The following is a 25,128-nucleotide window of genomic DNA, read 5'->3' on the forward strand; positions in this document are numbered from 1 at the left end:
TCAAATTTAATATGTTTATTGTCAAAAAATACTTTGTAAAGAAAAACTGTGATATAATGTGGTTATCAACATTTTCTCCTGATTTTTTCATTGTGCTTTGCTAAATGTCTCAAGCTTTCACATTAAGTTACATATATCGAAGCGAAGCAGAGTGCTCCTAAAAATATGCTTTGTCATTCTATCAGGGTTCAACCATCTTTCATATCCTCTCACATAACAAAAGGTGTCAACTTGTGCCAAGTGGCTTGTTTTCTATAGCCGTACCGTGACATCTGGAGCTTTTGACGATAAGATCCAGAATGTTGGACGACCGCCAACGAGATTGAAATCTTGCTTTCAGTTTAGTTGTTTTTCTGGTGTAGTGAGTCCTTCTGGTTTTATTGCTAACCGACATGACTTAATGAAAACAAGACGAGCCTGAGCTGGGATGGGCTCCAATTAAGAAGATAGACAGATTTAATAAACCGACGAGACCTGCTCACATTTCATTTCACACAGTAATAAAAGCATTTAAGGACAGTAATTGTATCAATAGATATGTTTACATTATTAAAAAATATATACCTTAAATCACCAAAACATTTGCAGAACCTGAGCTATTTCATTTCGTAAGTGTTGAGTGCAATATATAATGTATACATCTCTGAATTAGTTTGTAATAACACTTCATAAACAGCATGACACTCGGTTTTTGCTGCGTTTTAAAGCAGCACCTTCACTGCGTCTTTGTGGGGTTATAATAGCTTCTTCATCTCTGGGTTTGATCAGGCGAACGTCAGGATGGACAGCGTGAGGAAGCTGAGCAGAGGCAGCACAGCTGGAGGAGAAAAACAGAAAGACGTGTTAATTAGAGAAGGTAATGTGAAATTACAAAGAACAGAACAAAATTTAACTAACTGAAGATAGAAAATTGTATAAACGAGAAATTTTATCTCAGTTTCAAACTGTTTATGGTGAAATGTGGATTTCTCTGCTCTTATCTGAGGACTTTTTAAAAATCTGAATAAGAAACAGTTTTCTTTTGGTTGGACAGAAATTTTAGTAGTTCTAGAGAAAAACTTAAAAGTCTTGAATTTACATATCGGAAATTAAGGCCTTAAGATGTCTTAAATTTGTTAAGGAATATGTAAGCTGGTCTTTAATACAAAAATCACAATTGTGCTAATCTTTAGTTGTGGGAATTTTCTATCAGGAAAAGATTTGACATCTTCATTGCGTGACTCAAGGCGGTTAAAGCTACCGCTAACTAGCTGCTAATTCTTGCTAGCTTGCTGGCTTTTTTAGGTTTGTTGTTGCTAAGCTGCTGCCAAGAGCTATAAAAAGAACCATTTTTACATTTCTGTCATGATATAGGTCTTAAGTTTTTCCATAATGGTCTTAAAAAGAGATGGAGAAACCTGCATAAAGCCTGATCCCTGTGAAGAGTATTCATATGTATTATTTGGAACATATCAAAGATAAGATTGAACCTTATTATTATTTTGAAGTAGGAATATGTAGACCTAAATATTCATTAGCTCTGTGTGTAGTTTACCATTAGAGTAGAAAGGACGGTTGGCTCCTCCTGTGGCTGTTGTGTTTGTCGAGTTTGGGAAGCTGGAGAGGTCTATAGCATTACCGATTTTAGCAATGGTGAAGGCTACAAGTCCATCTGTAAAGAAAATAATTGTTTTGCTTCAAACGTGCAAATTTCTATCATTTACTAAACTGGAAACAGCTAAACACGTTAAATAAAAATATGTATACACATATATGTTTGTGCTCTTACTTCCATCCACTGTTCCAGATCCGACGACCATACGATAGGTGGTGTCAGCGGCCCTGACGAGTGCAGCGTCAGTGGTGGTATTCAGACCAGCAACGTTAAACGTACACTTGATGCTGGTACCATTGATGGTGTTTTTAACATCTGTCATTGGCTGAAAATTTGAAGTTAGTCATAAATGTTATTCCATGGAGATCTAGTAGATAAATTTTATGTTAATAAATGCAGATCACATAATATTTTGTGAGTTGTGAATATTCTTACTTTCCTTTTTACCATAAAAATTTTGTTCAAGAAATTTTCCGGATGTAGGAACAACGTGATGTTAAAAGTTAAGTCTTACCTTCGCATTTGTACTGTTCAGAGTGTTACTGGTTCTGTTATAAACCGTCGACATGTTGAAGAAAGTTGCGTTGCCTGAGTTGTTGTTTAGAGCACAGATAAAAAGCATGAAGTTTATCTGTGGAGAGAAGCAATGCAACATTTCAGTCAAAAATTATGAATATTGCACAAAGTTATGACTTTGTTTAACTTGTCTTCAGTTTAACTTACTGTAATCATTCCTCATAATATTTATGTCACCTAATTTTATTAAGCTGAGCTAAATTATGTGAAGCTACATGCACTTAATGAAAGCTAAGCTTAGATTATAAACGTAGCATAAATAAATGGAATCAACTAAAGTAAACTTGGCTAAATTTTGATGTTAGTTAAGACAATTTGGTTAAAGTTGACGAGGAATATTACAGCTTAGTTTCAAAATCACTGTCATAAAGTCAGGCTAAGCTAAACTAAAACTCGCTAAACTAAGCTGAGTGTCATTTAGCTAAATGGTGTGACAGCTAGCAAGTATAAAAATGATAAGAATCATTTTAAAATGTAAAGTTACAGTTTTAACCAAAAAGTCAAAGGTTGTACCCATCTTGTAGCTGTTTGTTTTTTAAATAATAATTTTAATAAATATAGTTGAATTAAAAGGTTGTGATAATAGTTTTAAAATCTTTGAAGTAAATTTTTTTTGACATATCTGTAAACAAGAATATATAAACAATAATAAAATATTGGTACTATGTTGTGTTATATCAACAAATCCTAAATATTTTTATTGGACAGTTTTGAAAAAATCTGCCATACACTTTATTTATTCTACCTTCACACATAAGCAAACATAAATCAAAGTAAGTTTTTCTTTTACTGAATGGATTATTTAGATAGATTTACATATTCTACTTAATATGCGACATATAAAGCCCATAAATACCAATGCAAGTACAAAATAAAGAATTGTGCTAATAGAAAAAGGATGTTGCAGAAAAACTCACTGTAATATTTGCAACCATTAAAATTTAGGCATCATTAAACCCTTCTCATATATTATGCATATTGTTCAGCTAACTTCCATTATTTTGTATCTCCATGTTTTTTTTCCCCAAAAAAATTTATTCTTTTGAAAATCTAAAATAATTACCTGAGCTTCGTTGGTGAGACCTACGGCGATGTATTCGGAAGAGTTCACTCCAGGAACGTTCCCACTGAGCTCAAAGGCCAGATCGACGCCATTTGGGGGCTTCAGCACTGTGGGGCGAGCAGATCCAAAAAGACAACTGGTGGTGGTGGGGTCGCAGGAGTCAGGCTGCTGGACGCACTGTTTGGTTGTGCCACATCCTGTTTTAGAAATATCAGCCTATGGAGACAAAAACAAACCCAAGAAACAGTCAACAGATTCTTTAACTTATTGGTTCTGGTGGAGCTTTAACGTAACTATTAGATACCATTTCTATGTTAATGTATTTTAAAAATCTGATTCTGTTTCTGTTTTCCTGCTCAGCCAATAAAACGTCTGAGTGTTAAAGCTAATGGATAACTTTCTTCAGTCGTCTTAAGCTTCAAGTAAACCATCGGTTACAGTGTAACAAAACCAAACCAAAGGATTTGGAGCTTTTGTTTGTTTCCCCATCATCAGTCAAGTCTTTCTATTTGTCCTCTGAGTTTTTAAAGGTTATTCAAACAGCAATGCTTTGAAAATTTCTACCAAATCTAAGTAAATTTGTGTTAGTAAGTTGGATTTTAGACATTTTTGTAAGTTCAGCACTGCAAAAACACAAAATGTTACCACATATTATTTACTTAGTTTCCAGTGCAAATATCTTAATACACTAGAGATAAGACGAGTAACTTTTCAGCAAGAAATAAGAGATTGTTATAAGTGAATGACTCCTTAATATTTATGATTAAAACACTCTGAAACTAGAACGTTTTCATCAGTATTAAATAATTATTTACTTAAAACAATCTTTTATATCTTGCTGAAAGGTTTTCTATTGCTTACTTTTGTCTTTCTTAAAATGTATCAAAATATCTGAACTAGAAACTAGACCAAAATTACATTAGGTAAGATTTTATGTTTTTGCAGTGAGATCTTTTTATCTTGTAAGTACATCAAAGTTGTTGGTTATAAAGTAGGATAAAGTATTAACACTACAACAATAATAATAATAAATACTAACCTGTGACAGCACTGGCTGGAAACTGAGAGCCAGGAAAACCATCATTGCGGCGAAAACCTGCATCATCTTATGTTCCATTTCTGCCTGGAAAATATTAATATTTAAACAAATCACGTTAAAAAATTGTTTTAAGGATTTTTATTAGACAAAAACAACATTAAAATGGAAAATTAAATTTTACAATATGTCTTAACTTTGTATACACAATTGAAATACATATGATAAAAAAGGATGATATTTATGATTATTCTGTTCGTTTTCATAAAAACACAACAGAAAAACATAAATAAATCTTATTTAAAGAGGTTTATAAAATTACTTTAACTAAATTTATGTCTTCTGATTTACTAAAAATGATCAGATTTAAAGTTTTACTGTTTAAATTAGTAGAAAAACCCAAACCGGTTCTTGTAAAGAAACATAAAGTAAAGTCTTGACTTACTGGATGTGAAGGTTGGCTCAGGGAGGCGTTGTTGGCAGCAGGTGTTCTGGGTTCTGTTCAGTGGGGGAAGCTGATGGAGCTTTTCTACATCCACCTGGAAGGGGCGTGGCTTAGCAGGAACAGGGTGTCTGAGTACCACGATGTCACAGGTGTACTTTTTTTTTTTGTCTTTCTGTCAGTGGAAAAAAAAAAGGTTTCTGTGGAACGAGTTTGATCACTGAGGGAATTTTGGAGATTTATTACGGTCAGATGAGACGTTCAGCTTTAGATTATACAATTAATAGATTTTTTTTTTAGTGTAATGTTACAGAATCTTAACTGGATTTACGTCTGGATTTAACTAGGACATTTCTAAACCTTCATTTTGCTGCTTGCTCCTTCTGCAAAGCAAAAACACAAAATATTACCAAGTATTTCTGGTTTAGTTTACAGTCCAAATATCTTGGTACACTTGAAATAAGACAAAACTCACTTACAGGAAACTTTTCAGAAAGAAATATGAAATTCTTTTAAGTAAATAATTCCTTAAAATTGATTTTAAAAAAATGAAATTTTCCATGTTATAAGTGAAATAATATGTCAGTGGAACTAGTACTTCTTTTGTTATCAATGTCAAGGAGTTATTTACTTAAAACAAGCTCCTGTGTCTTTCTGAAAGGTTATTTCTAGTGTGCTAATTTATATGGTCTAGAAACTAGACCAAAAATAACTTGGTTGTTAATTTTACCAAACGTTTTGTAACATAAAACAAAATCGTCAAGTCAAAATCACTGGTGGGTCGAGAAAATAAACTGAAAAGACAAACTAAAAATGTTGGAAAGGGATGTTAATTATTGTAAACCAAAACTTAAATAAGATATTTGCCCTTTTGTTGTATTAAAAGAAAATAATCTAGTTTTCAAATTCTTTTAGTTTCGGTTAAACAAATTTATTCTCAGTTATTAAACTGTATTTCGGTCGCTGTATTTATCCAAGTTTAGTAAATTAAATAAAAAGCAAAGAAGGGTTCTCAGTAAAAGTTCTACTTATAAAAAGAAGGATACTTTACACTTTATATATTTACACAAATTATGTTAGAAAAATCTGTTTTCAGAAAATTGTCAAGTCAATTTTCTAAAAACAAAAACATTTTCCTACAAAAAAATGTTTTCCAGAGTAAGAAAATTATGTTGGTAATATTTTCAACCTGATTAAACGTTTAATAAACAGGTTTGTATCACTCTTGAACTGCAGATGTGGGCCACAAAAAATCAGTCCAAGGGCCACAATTGGCCCCTGCGCCACACTTTGGACACCCCTGCTGTCGATGAAACAAGAAGTACGTCTTTCAAAACATTTTGTCTCTTGGATGAAACATTGATGCACTTTGAAGTGATTTTATTGTTATTATCAGATAAAACCTGAAAATACATTTTTTTTAAATGTAACTAAATGTGTTTATTGCATCAGAAAAATGGAAATTGTTCAAAATAGGAATTAGAAGATCTTAAGAAACCCAGGAATTGGTATCATCCTGGAGAAACCGGATTGGAGCATTTATATTATAAAGTAAATTTTTTATTAACTGAGATTTTAACCTTAAAATATAATTTCTAAAAGCTAAAATCACCAAAATGGTTTTGGGATTTATTTTTCACCTACTCAACAACAAACTAACAAATAATCTGAGCTTTTTATTGTATTTTTTTGTAGGAATAGAAACGTAGATCCAAAACTTTTAATGGTGTTTAGACGACTACCTTGTTAAATCAAAAGCTGCCAGTTTGCTTTTGCTTTTTATTTCGGGCTCCATTGAAAAACACTGAACAAAATATTTCATCTATATAAACAGAATCTAGGTCAGTCATCGTTTGAAAACATTTACTATATTTAATAAAGTTTAAGTTAAGCAATCAAAACCACATTTTGTTGTACTTTTGAGTCCTAGTTACCATGACAACAGAAGGACTCCAGAAAGCTTGGAAAAGATGAACACTTTGTTTTGCGTGTCTAACATTTGTATAAGTTGATTTTAAAAGTCATTGTTTTGTACTAATTTAATTGAACTTATTCTTGAATTGTGACCACAAAAAGTCAGTCCAGTGGCCGCAAAATGGCCCACGCGCCCCACTGTGAACACCCTTGCTGTAAAGTCTTTTAAAAACACGTTATTACAGACCCATTCAATAAATTAGAATATTACTGAAAAAAAACACTTATTTTTGAACCTTCATCACCAAGTAAAAACAAATAAAATAATTAATTGGGCACAGATGTTGTCAAGCCTTCGTTTATGTTGATTTTCCACTAACAGCTAAAGAAAACAAGACATTTTGAATTAGAATACTAAGTCAAACCAATAACAAAATCTTTTTTTTAAAACAGAATTAACCTAAAAGTCATATTTTTGTCCTAAATTATCTGGCTTTTTTAGGTCTGTCTGGTCGGAGGGCCACAAAATGGCCCACGCTCCCCACTTTGAACATCCCTGTTGTAAAATATTGATACCTACTCCGATTTTAATCTAAAGTTTACAGTTTTAAAGAATGTAAATGTGGGCTAATACCTACTAAAAGCTTAGTGAGGTGAAGAGTTAAAGCAGTATTTACATATGAAATAGTTGCGTCACAGCGGTGTTGAAATGTTTTTCAGGTGATGGGGTCACATGATAATTAGTTTATAACATTTGGAATGCGACACCTGAGACGTTTTTAAGGCTTTGACGTCATTAGGTAAAGAAAACTGGACGGTTTGGTACCATGATGCCAAACCAGGAGGGTCTGCATTCCTTCCTAGCTACGTTTTGGTTTTACCTTTCAATTAGTCACCTTAATGCTGGAAGTTTTCCAAATTACATCGTCTGGATTTACAGCCACCAGCACTGCAATTAAAACAAAAAATATATTTAAACAATTGAATCTCGATTGTTTACCTCTAATTGCTTTAGAGGTAACCTATTGATTGCATTTACAGGAAAATTTGATTCAAGTTGAAGACGATTGTATTTCCTGAGGTTGGTGTTTAAAACTGGGTCATGTTTCTGTTGTTCCCAGAAGAACTCAGGAAAACAAGTCTAATTTTAAAAAACACTGTAAAACATCTTGCAAATGTTAACAAAAAACGATCCCACACAGTCGGCATCCTAAGTGTTTCAAATATTTTCTTCTTTGTTTTTCTGGTAAGGAAGAAAGGAAATTATTTTGTGGAGCTGAAAAACTTATCGACTGGATTCCGAAGATGTTTTGATTTACGGAAACTTCTTGTTAAACTGCCCAACATGAACTTCCTTGTTTGTAGATCCAGATTTTTGTCTCAAAAATAATCCATGTTTAATCAGTTTCGGGGAAAAAGGCGGTGAAAACTAATAAAGGAGAAAATTTTAGAGTTAAGCTTCAAACGGAATTCATTTATTGCATTACACTTTATTTCATCGTAACTATTTGGATTTTTTTTATGTATAAATGCAACATAACAGCTTTTTTACTTTGGGATCGTTAAAGTATTTTTGACTTTGAAAATGTCTTTGGTTTCTGCACCTTTAAGCAACTCTGCTGGAAATAAAAAACATGCATTAAAGTTACCAATGATAAGAGATTAATTTAATCAGTTAGTCAGACTTTTTCATTCAAACTAATAGAAAAAATACATTTAAGCTAATGCATTGAAGTAAATGATAAAAAATGAAAAATAATCATTTTCTTAAAATAATAGCCTATTAGACGTTTTTTGGCAAAAATGTGGCCAAAAGTAAATAACTTTTGACACAAAATTATATATTTTAGGAAGGTGACAATATGTAAACAAAGCACAAAATAGATTTTTTTGGGATGTAAATCAAACTTATATCAGGTAAGTTAACAAAAAATAGAAATGTAATTTTTAATTGAAGTAAAAAATATTTAAACAAAACAAAACAACTAATTTTATGGGGGGAAATAAAACAATATACATTTTTAAATCCTCTTCATTATGCAATAAAGTATTATTATTTATTCGTATCTCAGTGATTTTCAGATTAAAATTTGGTTCTTTGGTCAGGAAAGCTTTTAGTTTTTCTGACAAAAGTAATAATAAAACTAACTTTACATTATATAAAAGTTTGCAATGATAAAAACATTAAAGAGAAAACACTATGGGATAATTATTAACCTTTTTAATTTAGTTGAAGATGCAAGTAAATGCAATTCTTTAAGTTTCAGACTTTTATTATGTAAATTAGCAGAACATAGAAATTTAAGCTAATGCATTGAAGTAAAGAATATTTAAACAAGACACAAAATAAACAGATTATTTTGTTTCTGAAAGAAAACAATAAAAAGTTTAACTGTAAAGCCTCTTCACTAAACAATAAACTCTTATTTATTTGTATGTTGTTGATCTTAAGACTGAAATTTGCTGCTTTTGTTGGGGAAGCTCATGCATCTGTTCTGTCTTTATTTAGTTTTGTCTTGCTTGTGATCCTTAACCCAACAGGCCACCTTTGTTCTTTTATTTGCCTTCTGGCTCAGAACTTCTCGTGGCCGAACCCGGCCCAGTTTTGTTTGTTTAAAGAGCGACAGAGCAGATATAAGAACAAAAGAGAGACTATGAGGCCTTTCATTGAGAGTAGGTCCATTTGATTACTGCTGTGAGCGTCGCTGACGTCACAGAGATGTGATTTAAATAAGAGGTAATTAACTAAACAACTTGTAGCATTGTTAGAATTTATAAAACCAGGCTCCATATAGAAAAGAGAGATTTGTTTAGACTTGAGCCACTGTTTTGTTTTTAATCGTGTCGTTTTGTGGCGAAGTGTTTGAGTGTTTGAACAGCAGGGTGGAGCTGCACATGGAGGTCAGATCGAAGGTCACCAGGTCTGTTTAATGTTCCATCATGACAGAAAGTTCATGTAACAACTCCAAGCTCTTAATGACACAGTCTCAGATGGTTTTAGGACCATTTTCACTTCCCAGGAGCTCACAGCGACCTTAAAGGCGACCCATTACGCGTCCTTGTACATGTCAGGACAGGTTTATGGGCTACACAAAACTCATTGATTACATGTTTTGCTCAAAAACATTCTTACACTACGAGATTTTAGTCTGTCTCTGTGCCTCTTGTCACTCTAAATCCAAATAAGTTGCTGCTGGCCACACCCGCCCAACTCAGCGTTTACACTCGCACATGCAAACAACTGCAAACAGATGTGCAGTTTTGCAACCATAGACCTTTGAAAAGCAGAAGCAGAGCCTCCTGCACAAACAACAAGAACGTAGCAGATGGTTTCTGGATGTAATTCTTGTCTTTTCCAGCAGCCATTATACAGTGACTAAACATCTTGGAGCTCAGCTGGGGTTGGCTTAGGTTGCTAGGTAACGGACTGGGGTTGCTAGGAAAGGCACAGAGCCCATCGAATGTGACTTAACTTATTGTCAAACAAATTAGCCTGGTAAAAACCAGACCTCTTTATTCGGGCTGGTGACTTGGCTGTTGAGAAACGATTTCTTCCTGGAGGTGTCGATTCTCTTGAAGCTTTAAATTTTACCAAATTGCTAATGTTTAGTTGTGACGTACGTAACGCAGCAGTTTGACCCTATGAATTTATGCCATTGTTCTGTTCGCTGATTGGTGCGGTTGAAATTCTGCCAGAGGAATCCCAGTGAATGGGAGAAAGTCCAGACTGTCTGTGAATCGAGTAGAATTGCACAGAAAGGCAACGGTCAGGCTGCCGAAAAAAACGCTGGGTGGATTTTTTTAAAGTACTTGGGCTGGTTTTAGAAGCAGTTCAGACCCAAATAAAAGTATAAAAATGTTGAAAAAGTGGATTTTGCGTAATAGGTCGCCTTTAATGGCCCAATGACTCCTAGTGTAACCCACTAGTGGTGTAAATATCCCACAACAGGAAGCCGAGTTCTTCTAGGGCTGGGCGAGATGGCTGAAATGTCTTAAAACAAATTAAACTGATTTGAACTGACTCACATGCTGCTTTTTGTAAACTGGTATTAGTAATTAAGTATTAATACTGGAGACTATTTTTGGATTTATGAGTGTAGACTCTTCTGAGAGCCTTTCATTTCAGTGAAATCCACTTTGGTGCGGTAAACTGGTTTTGTTTTTGAGAACAGTGTGATGCCGTGACTTATACTGGGAATCATCTCTCACTTTGAAATGTGACGCTTTGCCAACCACCAGACACACCCGCAACTGTTACATTACTTTTGTGCAGAATTGCATGAGGCAGTTCCAAAACATCTTTGCAACTAGGTTCTTAGTTTGCCACAAATGTTGGCAGACAATGTTATGTTTGAAGGAAAGGAATTTGAAGAAAGAATGAGGGAGAGGTTTTAGATTTGAATATGCAACAGTAAAACTTCCAGTTCTTAAATGCGTTGCATATGTTTCTGAGACTAAATCTGACTTTAAACCTGTGAAGCATCCTAGGTTTGAATAGTGCATATATATTGAATGAAGGATGTAAACGTTTTGTTGTTTTTTCACATACTTAATGATCTCCAGACCATTTTGAACTGAGAGTTTAAAGCTCTGTACACAATCTGTGAGCTCCTCCAAGTAGCCAAAGTATTAAAAATATACACAACTCCTACGATGGCAGTTCGGCTGAATTTTTTAATATTTACTACTCTGCAAGGGGCCGTCGGATATGACAGTGTAGATACAGAAAGAATAGTGAATATCCACCATGAAGATTTAAAAATAAAACAAGGACATTTCTTTAGCTTAATAAGTTGAAAATTTGCTAAAAAAAAAACAAAAACCTGAAATTTTGAGGTTAATCGGAAATTTTCTAGAAAAAAAAACTTAAAAATTTCTGAGTTTGAAAAGAAAAAATTGCTAGAAAAAAACATTTTGAGATTAATCACAGGAATATTTTTTTCTTTAAGAGAAAAGTTTAAATCTTTTTGACTTTTGGAAATTTTCTGAATTTCAAATGTAATAAAAAATTGTAACTTTAAGAAATTTCCATGTGTTTTTCCTAGAACATTTTGAGGTTTTCAAGCAAATTTCTGAGGTTTTCAAACTCTGAAATGATCTTATTCTTTTCTAAAAAATAAACTGATTTTTCACACTTTAACCTTTTTTAATGCCTTAAAAAATCAAAACCAGTAGATTCAATTCTGACTCAAAACATCATAAATCAGGCATGGAAAAAACCAGTAAGTTTGGTTTAAACATAAAAATGCCGTGTGCTTGTGTATCTCTGTCGTCACGCTGGTTCAGTTGGAGGCCAGAACTTTCAGAAACTATCTTAAATCTCACGCCTCTAACTTTTCTTCCCATCAGTCATAAATTCCTCTTAGATTTGTTTTTATTCTGGGAACATTGATTTCATTCGTTGAATCTGATCATGTGCCGGTCAGAACGGCCTGAGATTGTGAGCAAAAATTCTTTACCGCCTGAAAATGAAGTTGTGTCATCAAACACTGGATGTACCCAGCCGCTCCGACCTGCAGGTATTTTGTCAAAACAATCACCTATTTTTGTCGAAGGAGCTTTCCTGGAAGGGATGCATTAATAGAGAAAAAATGTGTTTCAGCTCGCTTCAGTCGCAGGAAAACTCCTGGTTTATGTAAATACGCAGCAGCGGTAAAGGCTCTAAAGCCTTTTCAGAGATAAGAAAGGAGATAAAAAGCATCACCTTTAGTAAATAAGCCCCAACCTGAATGTAAAGAAAGTTTCCCCCGTTTGTTCCTTCAGGGCCTTTTGTCTCCATATTTACAGACTCTGATTAGAAATTCAGAAGAGTTTTAGTGGAGGACAAACAAGATAATCTGGTAAGATTATCTGATCAAGTGGTTGGTATGTTTACGTTTCAGAAACTTTCTTGATAAAATCACAAAAGAAGATACACAAATGTGATTAATTATATTTTATCAAACTGGATCTGAACTTTTTCAATATGATTTTCAGATAATTAATATATGTAAGTAAGTTATACCAGTTATAAATAATAATTTTCTAACCGTTATTTCAAGTTTAAGTAAAAATCATGATTTTGTTTGTCTCCATGTTTGAAAATCATTGTGATTTGAAATGCGGGGCAGCAGCACCCTCTTGTGGTGGCAGAAGGAAGTGCAACATAACTGTAATCAACAGAAGCAAGCCCTTTAATAATGGAATAATTATTTATAGTCTGCACTTTCTGCATTTGACAGCTGTTTGTGCATTAAAAAGCCCAGGAACAACCAACCAGTCAGAGCCAGGAAGAGTGGCTTAGTGCTGCCCATCAATCAATCCTGTGTACATGCTGCTCAATGAGCTGATGGCAGAGAAACAGCTTACTTTTACAGAAGAACTATTCCTCTGGGAGAGCAAAGCGCAGCAGCACACAAAGCCTGATTGACAGCACTAAGACCCGCCTCCCGGCCCTGATTGGTTGTTTCTGGTTGAGTTGTGTATTTCTTTAGGTGGCACTGGGAGCACTGGGAGAAGGCAGAGAAAGGCTTCTCAGAGATTATCTGCCTCATACTAATCTGTCATGACAGGGTGGCAGTTTGAACAAAACTGTTAAATAAATAAATAAAAGTTAAAAGTCCAATCTCATCCTTTGGAGAATCCCCATTATTTTTCATATCTTTGTTTTAGACTTTAACTTTAATCTTTGGTCAGTAACCGAGTTTCTCATAGGACCAAGTTGAACTATTAGAGCCTACCTATCTAGTCAATTCTAAGCTTTCTGTCTCCCCCTAGCGGCCGTTTACTTTACTGCTCATAAACATAAAAAACCCATCTAACAACAATTTTTTTATATATATTTTATTTGTTCAATAAGTAACCAGCATCACAGAAAATCAAATTTACATATATGTATATATAAAAATAGAATAAAACATTTTAAAAAAGCAGAAATCCCGTTTGAAATGAAAAAGCGATGTCTGGTTAAAGTTTGTAAGAGTCACAAATTTCAACCTGTTGAAGCTCCAGGTCAGTTTTTATAGCAACTGAATATAAAACAGCTGACAGTGAAAATAATATATATAAAAAAAAACTAGTAGATGAAACTATAAGCAACATTTTGTTTACGAATAAGCACTTGAATATTTGCAGTTTTACCCCAAAAGCAGCAGCGATATAAAACAGCAACAGACTCCATGCTGCTTCTTAAAACTGAAATCAAACCATTGTTATATTATGAATTATTTAAAAAGTGATGATTTTTACTTACAAACTGTTTATCTGAGGAACTAAAACAACTTTAAAATTTTAAGGGAGTGTTAAACAGCGTCAGTATTTCTACATTTTGTAGAAGTTACATTATTTGTAATTTTTCTCTCAGTGTAGACACATAATGTTTAAGTCAGTCAAAAAGCCTACCGCCCTTAAAGCTGCAGTACGTAACTTTTATAAAAAATATTTATTACATATTTGTTGAAACCATGCCGAGACACCAAACAGTAAAAAATCAATCTCCTCTGCCTTCTCAAACAACCAATCAGAGCCAAGAGGCGGGTCTTGGCACCTGAAGGTTCTCCATGTTGGATCTTGAACATCTGCAGAAACTTCTCTCCATTTTAGAGAAAGTCTTGCAGAAAATCCTGTTGTTCCTCTTTTCTGTGATTTAACCGCGTTAGTTTGGTTTAGTGTGATCAATTCTTCTAAACTCTGGTTTAGATGTTCAGGCCGTCGTATTTGGACCTTGATCCCTTCCGGCTGTGTCTGTGCTCCCTGCCACTTCCTCTCCTCCTCTCCTCCTCCTTCTCTTGATGCTGGTCTCCTGCAGCTCTCTCGAAGAACCTGCGGGCGTTCTCCACTCTGCCGCTCCGCTCTTCGTTCTCCCTAACATGGTGGCTCGTCTTCCTCTCCTTCGGAGACTCTTCGTCTCTGTGGCTTCGATGCGAGTCTTTTCTTCCCGTCTCCTCCTCTCCTCTCCTCCTCCAGCTCTCTCTGTCTCTGTGGTGACTTCCCCTCTCCTCCCTCCTTTCTCTCGTTTCGTGTTTTTCTCCGTCTTTCTCGCTCCGGCTGCTGTGTCTCCTTGACGTCTCAGTTCTCCTCTGGGATTTCTCCTCCTCTGCATGTTGGATCGTTCTTTCTTTCTGCTCATTTTCAGGCTTCATTTTGATTTCTGGGGTTTTGTTCGGTTCTTTAGACTTTTCAGGTTTTTCCTCGGGTTTCTTTCCAGACGACGTTTGGTTCCCAGGTTCTTTCTCTTTCTTGCTTCCTTTCTCAAATTGTTCTTTTAAAACGTCTTTTTCTGCTTTCACACTCGTTTCATTTACCTTCTTCTCAGATTTGGATTCAGACATTTTCTCGCCTTTATCTTTTTCCTCCACTTCTTGTTCCTTCACACTCTTCTCTTCCTTTTTCTCTTTCTTTATTTTAAACATGTCCAACACTGACTCTTTGCTCTTCTTTGGTTCCTCATCCTCCCTTTTATCTTCCACATCGTTTTCCTTCACACGCTTCTCCTCTTTTTTCTCTTTTTTTATTTTAAAAAAGTCCAATGCTGTCATCTCTTTGCTCTTCTTCGGCTCCACCTTTTCCTCCTTTTCCTCCACTTCATGTTCCTTCATGCTTTTCTCTTCCTTTTTCTTTATTTTAAACATGTCTAACACCGATTCTTTGCTCTTCTTTGGCTCCTCATCCTCCTTTTTCTCCTCCATTTCTCCAGTTTTCTCCACACTATTCTCTTCCTTTTTCTCTTTCTTTATTTTAAACATGTCCAACGCTGATTCTTTGCTCTTCTTTGGTTCCTTCTCCTCTTCCTCCATTTCCTTTTCGTTCACACTCTTCTCTTCCTTTTTCTTTATTTTAAACATGTCCAACACTGATTCTTTGCTCTTCTTTGGCTCCTCGTCCTCCTTTTTTTCTTCCACATCTTTTTCCTTCATGCTCTTCTCCTCTTTTTTCTCTTTCTTTATTTTAAAAATATCCAATGCCGTCGTCTCTTTGCTCTTCTTTGGCTCCACCTCTTCCTCCTTTTTGCCCAGTTTTTCCTCCAGGAAGTCTATCTCCTGCTCCAACTCTGCCAGTTTCTTCGGATCGGACTCAAACTCGTCCTCCACCTCCACCTCCACCTCCTCGATGTCCTCGTACTCCTCCACCTCGACGCCGTCCATCGTCTTCTGCAGCTGCGTCTTCACCTTGTTCAGCTCCAGCAGCCCTTCCTGAAGGTCTTTGCACACCTGCCGGATTTTGGCGGCGAACTTGGTTTTGGCTCCCTTGTGGAGTGTGTGGGAATCTTTGGCGAGGAAGAAGATGTCCAGGGCGAGGAAGAGGGCAGACATGACGCCTGTGGTGACGCTGACTGCCTTGACGGCCTTAGCGGCGCCGCCGGCTGCGCCCAGAATCTGAACGGTGCTGATGAGCTTATCGGTGTTGATCATCAGGGCTTTCCCCGCCCGGCCGCCCTCCTTCATCACGTGTTTAATGTTGTGGTTTAGAGCCTTTTTGGCAGCACTTTCCGAGTATTTCTCAAAATCCCACTCCTCCAGGGTGTTCATACCCTCCTATAACGGGAAGCAACAAAACCAGACGATTAGCAGCTTCGTTTCCTTTAACCTCAGAACTGCGCAAACTGAAATGAAACGCTACACTGCAAAAACACAAAAATATTCTTGTCATTTTGTATTTCAGTAAAATACAGGAGATTACTTCAACAATAATTTGAAGGAATTATTGTTGCTTGAAATAGTAGTTTTTCATCAACTAGTATTGATGAAAAGTACTAGTTGTCTACTAACTGTCTTTAGTAAATGAATTAATCTGCCATCAGGACTGGAACTTTTTCATCAATATTAAGGAATAATTTACTTAAATTAAGCTCCTATTTCTTGCAGAAAAGTTACTTGTAAGTTAGTTCTCATGAAGCAATAACCCAATTAATCACACAGTAAATTAAAATGACTCAATAATTTCCTTTTGGATGATTTATAGTTTTTCTCTTTCTACTAAAACCTGGATGATAAAAATCTTCAGTCTGGTGTTTTGGTCTCAACCAGCCCTTTTTTGAAGGACACTTTTGTTTGCAGAGACTTTATAATTCATTTCATTTGTCGTTTCTGTTTGTTTATTTTTATTTTGGATATTTAAAAAGTCTTCCAGTTTTATTACTTGTAAATGGTCTCAAAATAATATAATTTATCGCAATAACTTAAAATTTATTGTCAAGCAAATGTTTTATAGTGACAGGCCAACAAAGAAGAAAACAGGAAGTAGTCTTCTTTGTGGTTTGTAGTTAGTTTCTTTGTTCGGACATTGTGCAGCTGGCTCCATCAGCGCTCTCGCAGCATCACACAGTTCATAAAAAGTTTTGTCATTCACAGAAAAGCGATCGCTCTTCTCTAAAATTGCTGACTATAATTGCCTCAAAACGCTGCATCCAAAGTATAAACAGTTTGTCGCTCCATCACCTCAATAAGGCGCTATGGCTGAATTATTAACATAATCTTATGTAACTGTTTGCATCTGTCGCTGCCATGATTTTAATGACTTATCACATCAACAATCATATTCACGTGGGATTTTTAATTTAATTTGTTATTTAATCAACACACCGCATTTGTGAAATTGTTTTTGTTCAACATTAGCAGAATATCGACAAAGATCTGCTCACATTTGTAATGGAAACGCAGCTAATCATGTTTCATTTTACAGAAATAGCAAACATGGCTTTCAATGTGAGTCTTTATGTGAGACTTTGGCTGTTTCTAAAGTGCTAAGTGAAAACATAATCCATCTGCAATTCAGGTCAGGACTTCCAAAATGGTGTGTTAATGAAATATAAAACTTTGCATTTGCCATTAAATTTTTTCTAATTTTGTTTATTTTATATTTGTTTTCTTGTTTAGAAATTCAATGAATGAACCGTACACAGATCGATTTGCTTGTGAATGCTTAAACTGGTCTCTATTCGGTTTTCTGGAGGTCTTTTAAGAGTTTTTAATGGATTTTTCCATTTTCAGAGGAATAGTTTCCGTTTTGTTGTTTTAAAATAATTTCCTCACCTGAACGAACTCCAGACACTTCCTGATGTCCTGGATCTCCTCCTGGTAGCCCTGGATCATCTTCTCCACCTTCTTGCGGTCCATGTTGGAGTGCACGGTGTCGGTGATGTTGGCCGTCGCCGACGTGATGCTGCCGGCCGTCGCCACGCCGATCCCCACCGCCGTGACGATGATCGACGTTCCGAAGGTGAACGGAGCCAGAATGAGGCCGGTGATGGTCGCCACGCTGCCCGCCACGCTGGCCACGCCCCCTCCCACGGCGGCCGACACCGTCTTCCTGTGGAACTCGTCTGCGGCGTCGGCCATCGACAGCAGCTCCAGGATGCGGTGCTGCAAGGACGCCCCCCGCTGGTTGAAAAAGTGAACGAAAACACGGGCTGCCATGTAGACTCGATCGGCTGCCTGCTGCATCGCACTGCAGACAGAAAACAATCAAAACGTCAGGATGGAAATATGGAAGGAGTTTCTACAGAAACAAATCTGCAGTCTTTGATTTATCGGACACAACATTTTGTTATTTTGCCAATAAAATGAACATTTTGACTTAATTTAGCTTCTTATCAAAAATATAGCACTTCTTTTTATGGGGCTATTATTTGTTACTGGAGAACAAAATTTATCTTAAAAAACAACAACAAAAAAAACAAACAAATGTATTCAACTCATTTTGTGTCTGTCCACACGATTGGACTGAATGAACAGTAAATAAGTTGAATCTGTTTTTGAAGCATCTTCAGATATGACGGAGTATTTGAGCCATACTAAGAACTGATAAAAAATAAAACTACGAGAATAGTCATAAGATTATGCCTTTGTTCTCTTTTTTTACTCAGTTTTGTAATTTTAAGACTTTATTCCCCTGTTTTTTACTTTATTCTCATATTTTGTCTTTATTTTGGCATTTGTTTTTACTTTATTCCTGTAACTTTGTGACTTTATTCTTTTAATGAGTTCATGTAATTTTATAAATTTTTGAAATTTTTCTGTTGTGGCCCTAAAACACCACTGTGTCCAGACATCTTTTGTAAATTAAAATTATGAATGGACGGATGCACAAATGGACAGAGAAATTCAACATTTTTAAAAAAATGGGACAAGGAACAAAGTCTAGAAATATAATCCCCAATAAAATAAACCTTTTCTTTTGAAGTTCTTACATTTGTTCATCTTCCTCCTGGAAATTTGAGGTCTCGTTCCACTCGGTCCAACCTGGAAACCAGCGGCACAAATCCGTCAGTCAGAGAGCAAGAAACAAACATGAACTAAATTTATGTTAAATTTAAAACCAGTACAGTCTGATATCAACCTTTCACCGAGTTCCACCACTCCATCAGCTCGTTGTTCTCCTGAAAACAGATCCTTCCGTTAATCTGGAGACAAACTGGTCAGTTATTTAACTCTGGGTTTAATCCCACCTGCTCCATCTGGGTCACGCTCTCTTCAGTGGGATATGCTGCCATCTCCACCGGCTCCACCACCACCGTGCTCTCCTGATTAACAAATAGTTCACGTTTCTGGAGGTTTTTTGGTTTTGGGGATTTTTCAAATCAGAAAAACACACAAATATGCTTATTCTCATAAAAGGAAAAGATTTTAGCTCTAAAAATCTGGATTTTCATTCAATCAGAGATGCTGTTAAAGTTCTGTTAAACAGAAAGAACATTTTAAAGGTTTACAATGTGAAACAAAAACTTTCAGTCTGAAAAAATTTCAGCTAAAAACTCCATCATCCTTTAATCAGTAAAGGAATAACAATGATTAAAAGTATGTGTGCACTATTTAAAAAAAACTTCCTTTTTAATCTTTTATTTGTTGCAAAAAAAAATGCTGAAAAGAAAATAATTCTTTAAAGAAAGGGCTTAAGATCTGAAGTTATATGTAGATATTATAATAAAGATGAGAAAATAAATCATTTATTTATAAATAACTTATGGAGATTGGTTTATTCTGACCTGTGGAGTGTTCAGGTTCTCCATCTCAACACTCTCCTCAATCACAGGCATTTCACTGGATTTCTGTATGGTTAAAAATAAAACAATGTTAAATAAATTAATCTGTTTTTAGTAAGAAATTACTAAAAAATTACTCAGGTTCATATGTAAATCCCCCATTAAGCAGAAAATACCTCTTTGAACATTCTGGGAAGAGTTTTCTTGACTCGGAAAGACACAACCTGTCAAACGTAAACAAGAACAAAATAAAACTTTAAAAAAAAACTTTACATTTCACCACTTTAAATAACTAAACACAGTTTATTAATCTGAAGCTTCTAAATGACAAAGTAAAAATAACTTGCTCTTCGTTTCTTCTTTATGGTTCTCTTGCGACTCAGTCTGCGTCCAGCAGGTGGCGTCGCGTCTTCACCTTCCTGCAAACCAACAAATAAAGAAACGACATAAAACCGATTCATTTGGATTTATATATGATTTTATTCAATATGAACTTGTTTTTATTTTATTTCCTACAATTAAAATCAAATTCGAGATTCTCAAATTTCAACCTAATCAAAGTCAAAACCTAAATCTTTTATATAGATTAATTTTGCAGAAATTTATTTCAGGTGTAAATTTATTTTAATTTGACCATTAAGGTTTACAGCTAATGAAAAAACCCAAGCCCGAAAATATTGTCTAAGAGCAATAAAGGATTTTAATACAAAAAAGCACTTCATTGTTTTTTATCTTGATAATCTCAGTTTGTCACATTGCTTGTACAACTGTTTCTACCACATTTTTTTCTTCCACTCAACTTAATATTAGTATAATTAGACAGAACCGATCATGAACAGCCGGTTTTTTGTATTACTCCATGTGGAATGAATCTAATTAACTAATGATTTAAAACTAAAATAATTAAATTTAAAGAACTAGTTTGAAACCCAAAGTTTATATTTTTTTATTGAATTGGGTTGTTTTTACCTGCGGTTCAGTATTTCTAGGCATTTGTCTGAAAATCCCGGATAGCCCGGCTTTTTTCTCTTGTTTCATAAATATTATGAAGGTTTAATTTAAATTAAGAGTGAAAAAAGTGTTAAGACATGAAATCTAGGAACTTACCTTGGTGGTACTGGAGGTGTCACAGAGATTATCTGTACTGGCTGACAGTTCTTGTCGAGAGGAGCTGTTGTCCTTTAAAAAGAAACATTTAATCGTTTTAAGTAGAATTCAAACAAAATAACACAATATGGACAAATCCTTGAGATTATACCCAAATATTTGGACATTTTTACTGAATTAACAAACATAAAATACAGTTTTCATCAAAAAGTTCTGAAAATATTTGAATTCTGGTTTAAATGTTTGGATTTTATCTCATTTAGATTTGAACAGATTAAGAAAATAAAGTTATACGTTTCGCTCATGTTAAGGGTTTTGTGATGCTCCAATGTTTAACTCCAGGAGCAGAAACGACTAAAAGGATGGTTAATGTAAAGGTTTTAGGTTTTAGCTCTTACGTTCCCGGCCTCAGTGAGGCTGTCCCAGCTGGACGACAGCTGCTTCGTCAGCGGATCCTGGAAAAGAGAAAAATCATTTCAACATTAAGTTTCCAAATCACTTCAGCAATTCATGAGCTTTTATATAATATACTGCAGCTCATGTTTGCACTGCACAAACACAAAATTATAGCAAGTAATTTTGGTTTAGTTTCTGGTGCAAATAATTTAGTAAACTTAAAATGAGAGAAAACAAACTTATAAGTAACTTTTCAGCAAGATATGGAGCTTTTTAAAGAAAATTATTCCTTAATATTGTTCTAGTTCTAATGGCAGATTATTTCACTTATAACAAGATATTTTCCCATGTTATAAATGATATAATCTGCCAACAGAAATTCAAATTTTTTTTATCAATATTAAGGAATAATTTAGTTTAAATAAGCTCCTATATCTTCCTGAAAAGTTACTTCTAAGTTCTTTTTTTCTCTCATTTTAAGTTTACTAAATTATTTGCACCAGAAACCAAAATTACCTGCTAAAATGTTGTGTTTTTGCAGTGTGAATGGATGTTTTCTGTTTTATTATCTGCCAAAGTTGATGCTAACCATCACAATATTAATACTTTATCACAACTAAACAAAATGAAAATGGTTTCATCACCTCAGTAGCAACAGAGCGTGGAGACGGTTTGGGCGACTTTTTAAAGAACCCTGTAAATCCTCCAGTTTTCTCCTGCAACAGACACTCCCATAAAAATATGCTAAATATTTGAGACGAGCAACTAAATTAAGTCAAAATGTTCATTTCAAATTAAATTTTCTTTTACTTTTGCTGGGTTTGCCTCCAGCAGATCTTCAGTGCTGCCAAACAACGTTGTGTTTTCGCCGGTCGCGTTTGACCCCTAAAGACACAACAGAGATTAAAATCTGGATAAAGAATAAAACGGAAACAGAAATGTTCAGCAGAGTTTTTATTCTACCTCCTCTGCAGGCTTCGCACTTCTCTTGAACATGCCGCTGAAAATATTTTTGTCCTAAAAGTAGAAAAAAACAACCAGACCTAGCAGTGTTAGACAGGAGGTGGATTCAATGTGAAACATATTTGATTTTCACACTTTGGAGGAAAAACACATTGATTAGTTTTAAAGGGATTAAAGAAGAAGGAGAAGTGAAGTTCAGGTGTTCGTTTGGCTCAGAGTGTGAAACTGACGGGACTGACCTCGTCTAGCAGGTTGCCAAAGCTTGAAGATCTTTTGAATATTCCAGCCAGGCCTCCTTTTTTCTCCTGGAATCACACAAACATGATTAATATCTATTAATTTGATGAAAAACTGAAGTTGGACTGAATATTAACCATCAAGTTATCTCTGTAGCCACATATTTAGGCTGCTGGAGAATAAACTGATCACTTTCTTCTACTACTCTCCAATTACAACTATTTGCTGCAACTTAAACTACGGCTGAAACAATTAATTTGAATAATTTGACCCATACTTGTGTTTATGTTTATAGGAAGTGAAAGAGCAACATTGAGACATTTATTAATCCAGCAATACGACACTGAACAGTCTCAGGATATTAAATCAACTTTAGCAGCAGCTGGTCTGATTCACGTTACAATAATTTAGTTCATTTAGTATTTAAGGTCACTTAAAGCTACTCAGTAGCTACCAGATTTATGTCCTAATTATGAGATTTCTGGGATAAATCTCATAATTTTATGAGATTTAGTCCATAAATCTCATAAAACATATCAGTGTAGAAAAACGCTTGTCTAAATGTACAAAACTCAAATAACACAAAAAACACTGCAAAAACACAAAATCTTACCAAGTAATTTTTGTCTAGTTTCAAGAGAAAATATCTTAGTAAATTCAAATAAGACAAAACTAGGTTAAAAGTAACTTTTAAGCAAGAAATAGAGGCTTGTTTTAAGTAAATTATTCCTTAATATTTGTTTTAAAAAAAAATACTAGTTCCTTTGGCAGATAAATTAACTTATAACATGAAAATTGACTTGTTATAAGAAAAATAATCTGCCAGTGGAACTAGCACCTTTTCATCTGCATTAAGGAATTGTTTACTCAAAACAAACCTGTGTATCTCTCTTAAAAGTTACTTTTAAGTTAGTTTGTCTTATTTTAAGTGTAATAAAATATTTGGACTAGCAACTAGACCACAATTAGTTGGTAACATTTTGTGTTTTTGCAGTGTATTAAATGTATGTTATGTGAGAAAACTGCAAACATCTTTAGTTTTTGTTCAAATAACCGAATGAAGAAACGTTTTCAGCTCATCTTTGAGGGCAGGTTTCAGCTCATGTTCACGTTTAAAAAAACGACAGGAAGTGGTTTTATGAACTGAAATGGAAACCTTTGGGCCGGTCGGGTCGGTCAGGTTCTCACTGCTGGCGGACAATCGTCTTTCAGTGTCCATGTCCTGCAGTCAGAAGCAGAAAACGGTGAAGAAAAACCCAGAATCAAGAGTTTTGTTTATATCTGATGAAGCTGCAGTACCTCTGTATCTGCATTAATCTTCTGCTGCTGGCTTCTGCGTTTTCCTAAACATGTTTCTGAAAATGTTTTTCTCCTACAAAATACGACCCTGAAAGTGCGTCAACGTTTTGATATGAGGGGACTGAAGGCGTTGAGATCCAGGTCTTTACAGCTGGCTGACAGCTCCCTCTGAACCTCTCTGTCCTGAAACAGAAAGTTGTTTAAAAGCTTTTATATACGTTTTATAATACTTTCTAAAACATTGGACAACTGCTTACTGGAGCCTCAGTCTTTTCTCCTTTGGGTGTCCTTTTGAGGAGTCAACTGAACAGACCTCCACCTTTCTCCTGATGAGACGTCAGAATAAAAGCTTGAGGATAAACCAGGAGGAGAGTTCGATGAGTTTTGTGGGTTTTTCCTCACTGACCTGTTTGGTGTCAGATAAGTTCTCAGTGCTGGCTGAGACGTCAGAGTCAGAAACGGCATCCTGGAAACAAAAACCAGAGACTTATATAAAATGAGAGGAAGTGGTATGATGTTCTGATGTTCAGAGCGAACAGATAGAAGATAACATTACATAGATTACATAGATAGAACATAGCTTGTGTTCAAACAAGAGGTCTCACTTCAACATAAATTGTAGATCTGTTTCTGGTGCATTTCTGGTTAAAACGTTCTTATTCGACTCTCAACGAAGTTACTCACAATGGATAGAGTAACCAGAAATTGTACTCAAGAGTAGTAATACTCCATAATCATATTAATCAAGTAAAACTAAAAGGTGTGTAGAACTATTCCTACTTTTGTTTTTTTTTTAAATTACTCAAGTAAGTATACCTAGTTACTACCCACATTTAAGTAAATAATGTAACTGAGTAAATGTAGTTGCACACCTATGCAAAATGTACATATCTATAGATATCCATCTAAAGAACAACTGAAAATCTTCTATACATCCGAAACAAAAGTTGAAGCATTAATGGAAAGGAGCGAGAGAGGAAATAGTTTAAATTTACTGACAAAAGTTTCCTTCGTACATCAGCAGAAATGAGTTCATAAGACAAAAACCAGAATGAATGAAGCTTGAAATTCACCCGATAACGACTGTCGTAATTACACAGCGTTTTATCACACACAATCTGTACAATTACCATTGAATTTTACTTTGACATTGACATCTCTGAAACATTTTTTGTAAATTAAAAAAAAGCATACATTAAACTGCAGCTATGAATCCTCTTTATTACGTTGAAGTGAGCTCTGGAAATAGCCGTTGGTACATTTTAGCTAAAGCGCTCGCGCAAACTTAGAAGCTCCAAAAAGATCGTCTGTGGTTGTAATTGGCGTTGGCGTTTAAAACCGTTAACCGCTCTAAGACGGACGAAACTAACCGAAGTTAAATGAGGCCGATCAGCTTGAACCTACCGGAGTTCCTTCAGATATCTCTCTACGATTCTCTCCTCCAAGTTTCAACAGTGATTGAGATGTATAAAAAACGAAAACAAATGGGAGGCTCCTTCACTGCCGTCAGACTCCCAGGAGTTTTAAAACTTCGCACTCAAGA

At 35.1% G+C, this 25,128-nt stretch overlaps 2 protein-coding genes across 3 annotated transcripts; both read right to left on the reverse strand.

The window, feature by feature from the left end:
• On the reverse strand, positions 1-4,858 carry LOC122840908 (putative ferric-chelate reductase 1). Its single transcript, XM_044133697.1, has 7 exons — positions 4,715-4,858; positions 4,273-4,356; positions 3,234-3,449; positions 2,109-2,225; positions 1,769-1,919; positions 1,535-1,651; positions 1-817 (listed from the first exon to the last, which is right to left on the reverse strand). The coding sequence occupies exons 2-7, from the start codon at positions 4,348-4,350 to the stop codon at positions 765-767; spliced, it is 732 nt and encodes a 243-aa protein (XP_043989632.1). The 5' UTR covers positions 4,351-4,356; positions 4,715-4,858; the 3' UTR covers positions 1-764.
• Positions 4,859-13,356: 8,498 nt separating this feature from the next.
• On the reverse strand, positions 13,357-25,128 carry LOC122840906 (eukaryotic translation initiation factor 3 subunit A-like). 2 transcript variants are annotated; one of them, XM_044133696.1, is made up of 19 exons: positions 24,990-25,128; positions 23,992-24,051; positions 23,843-23,911; positions 23,586-23,768; positions 23,443-23,508; positions 22,289-22,354; positions 22,050-22,103; positions 21,897-21,971; positions 21,731-21,802; positions 21,089-21,145; positions 20,691-20,762; positions 19,931-20,002; positions 19,760-19,807; positions 19,587-19,649; positions 19,050-19,124; positions 18,941-18,980; positions 18,792-18,843; positions 17,635-18,049; positions 13,357-16,137 (listed from the first exon to the last, which is right to left on the reverse strand). In XM_044133696.1, exons 5-19 carry the CDS (start codon positions 23,503-23,505, stop codon positions 14,299-14,301), a joined length of 3,063 nt encoding a protein of 1,020 aa, XP_043989631.1. In that variant the 5' UTR covers positions 23,506-23,508; positions 23,586-23,768; positions 23,843-23,911; positions 23,992-24,051; positions 24,990-25,128; the 3' UTR covers positions 13,357-14,298. The 2 variants fall into 2 exon arrangements, with proteins under 2 accessions (XP_043989631.1, XP_043989630.1); XM_044133695.1 differs by lacking the exon at positions 24,990-25,128 and adding an exon at positions 24,780-24,968 and having other exon boundaries at positions 23,843-24,051.

The sequence above is a fragment of the Gambusia affinis genome, linkage group LG12 (assembly GCF_019740435.1).
Source record: "Gambusia affinis linkage group LG12, SWU_Gaff_1.0, whole genome shotgun sequence".
Lineage (NCBI taxonomy): Eukaryota > Metazoa > Chordata > Actinopteri > Cyprinodontiformes > Poeciliidae > Gambusia > Gambusia affinis.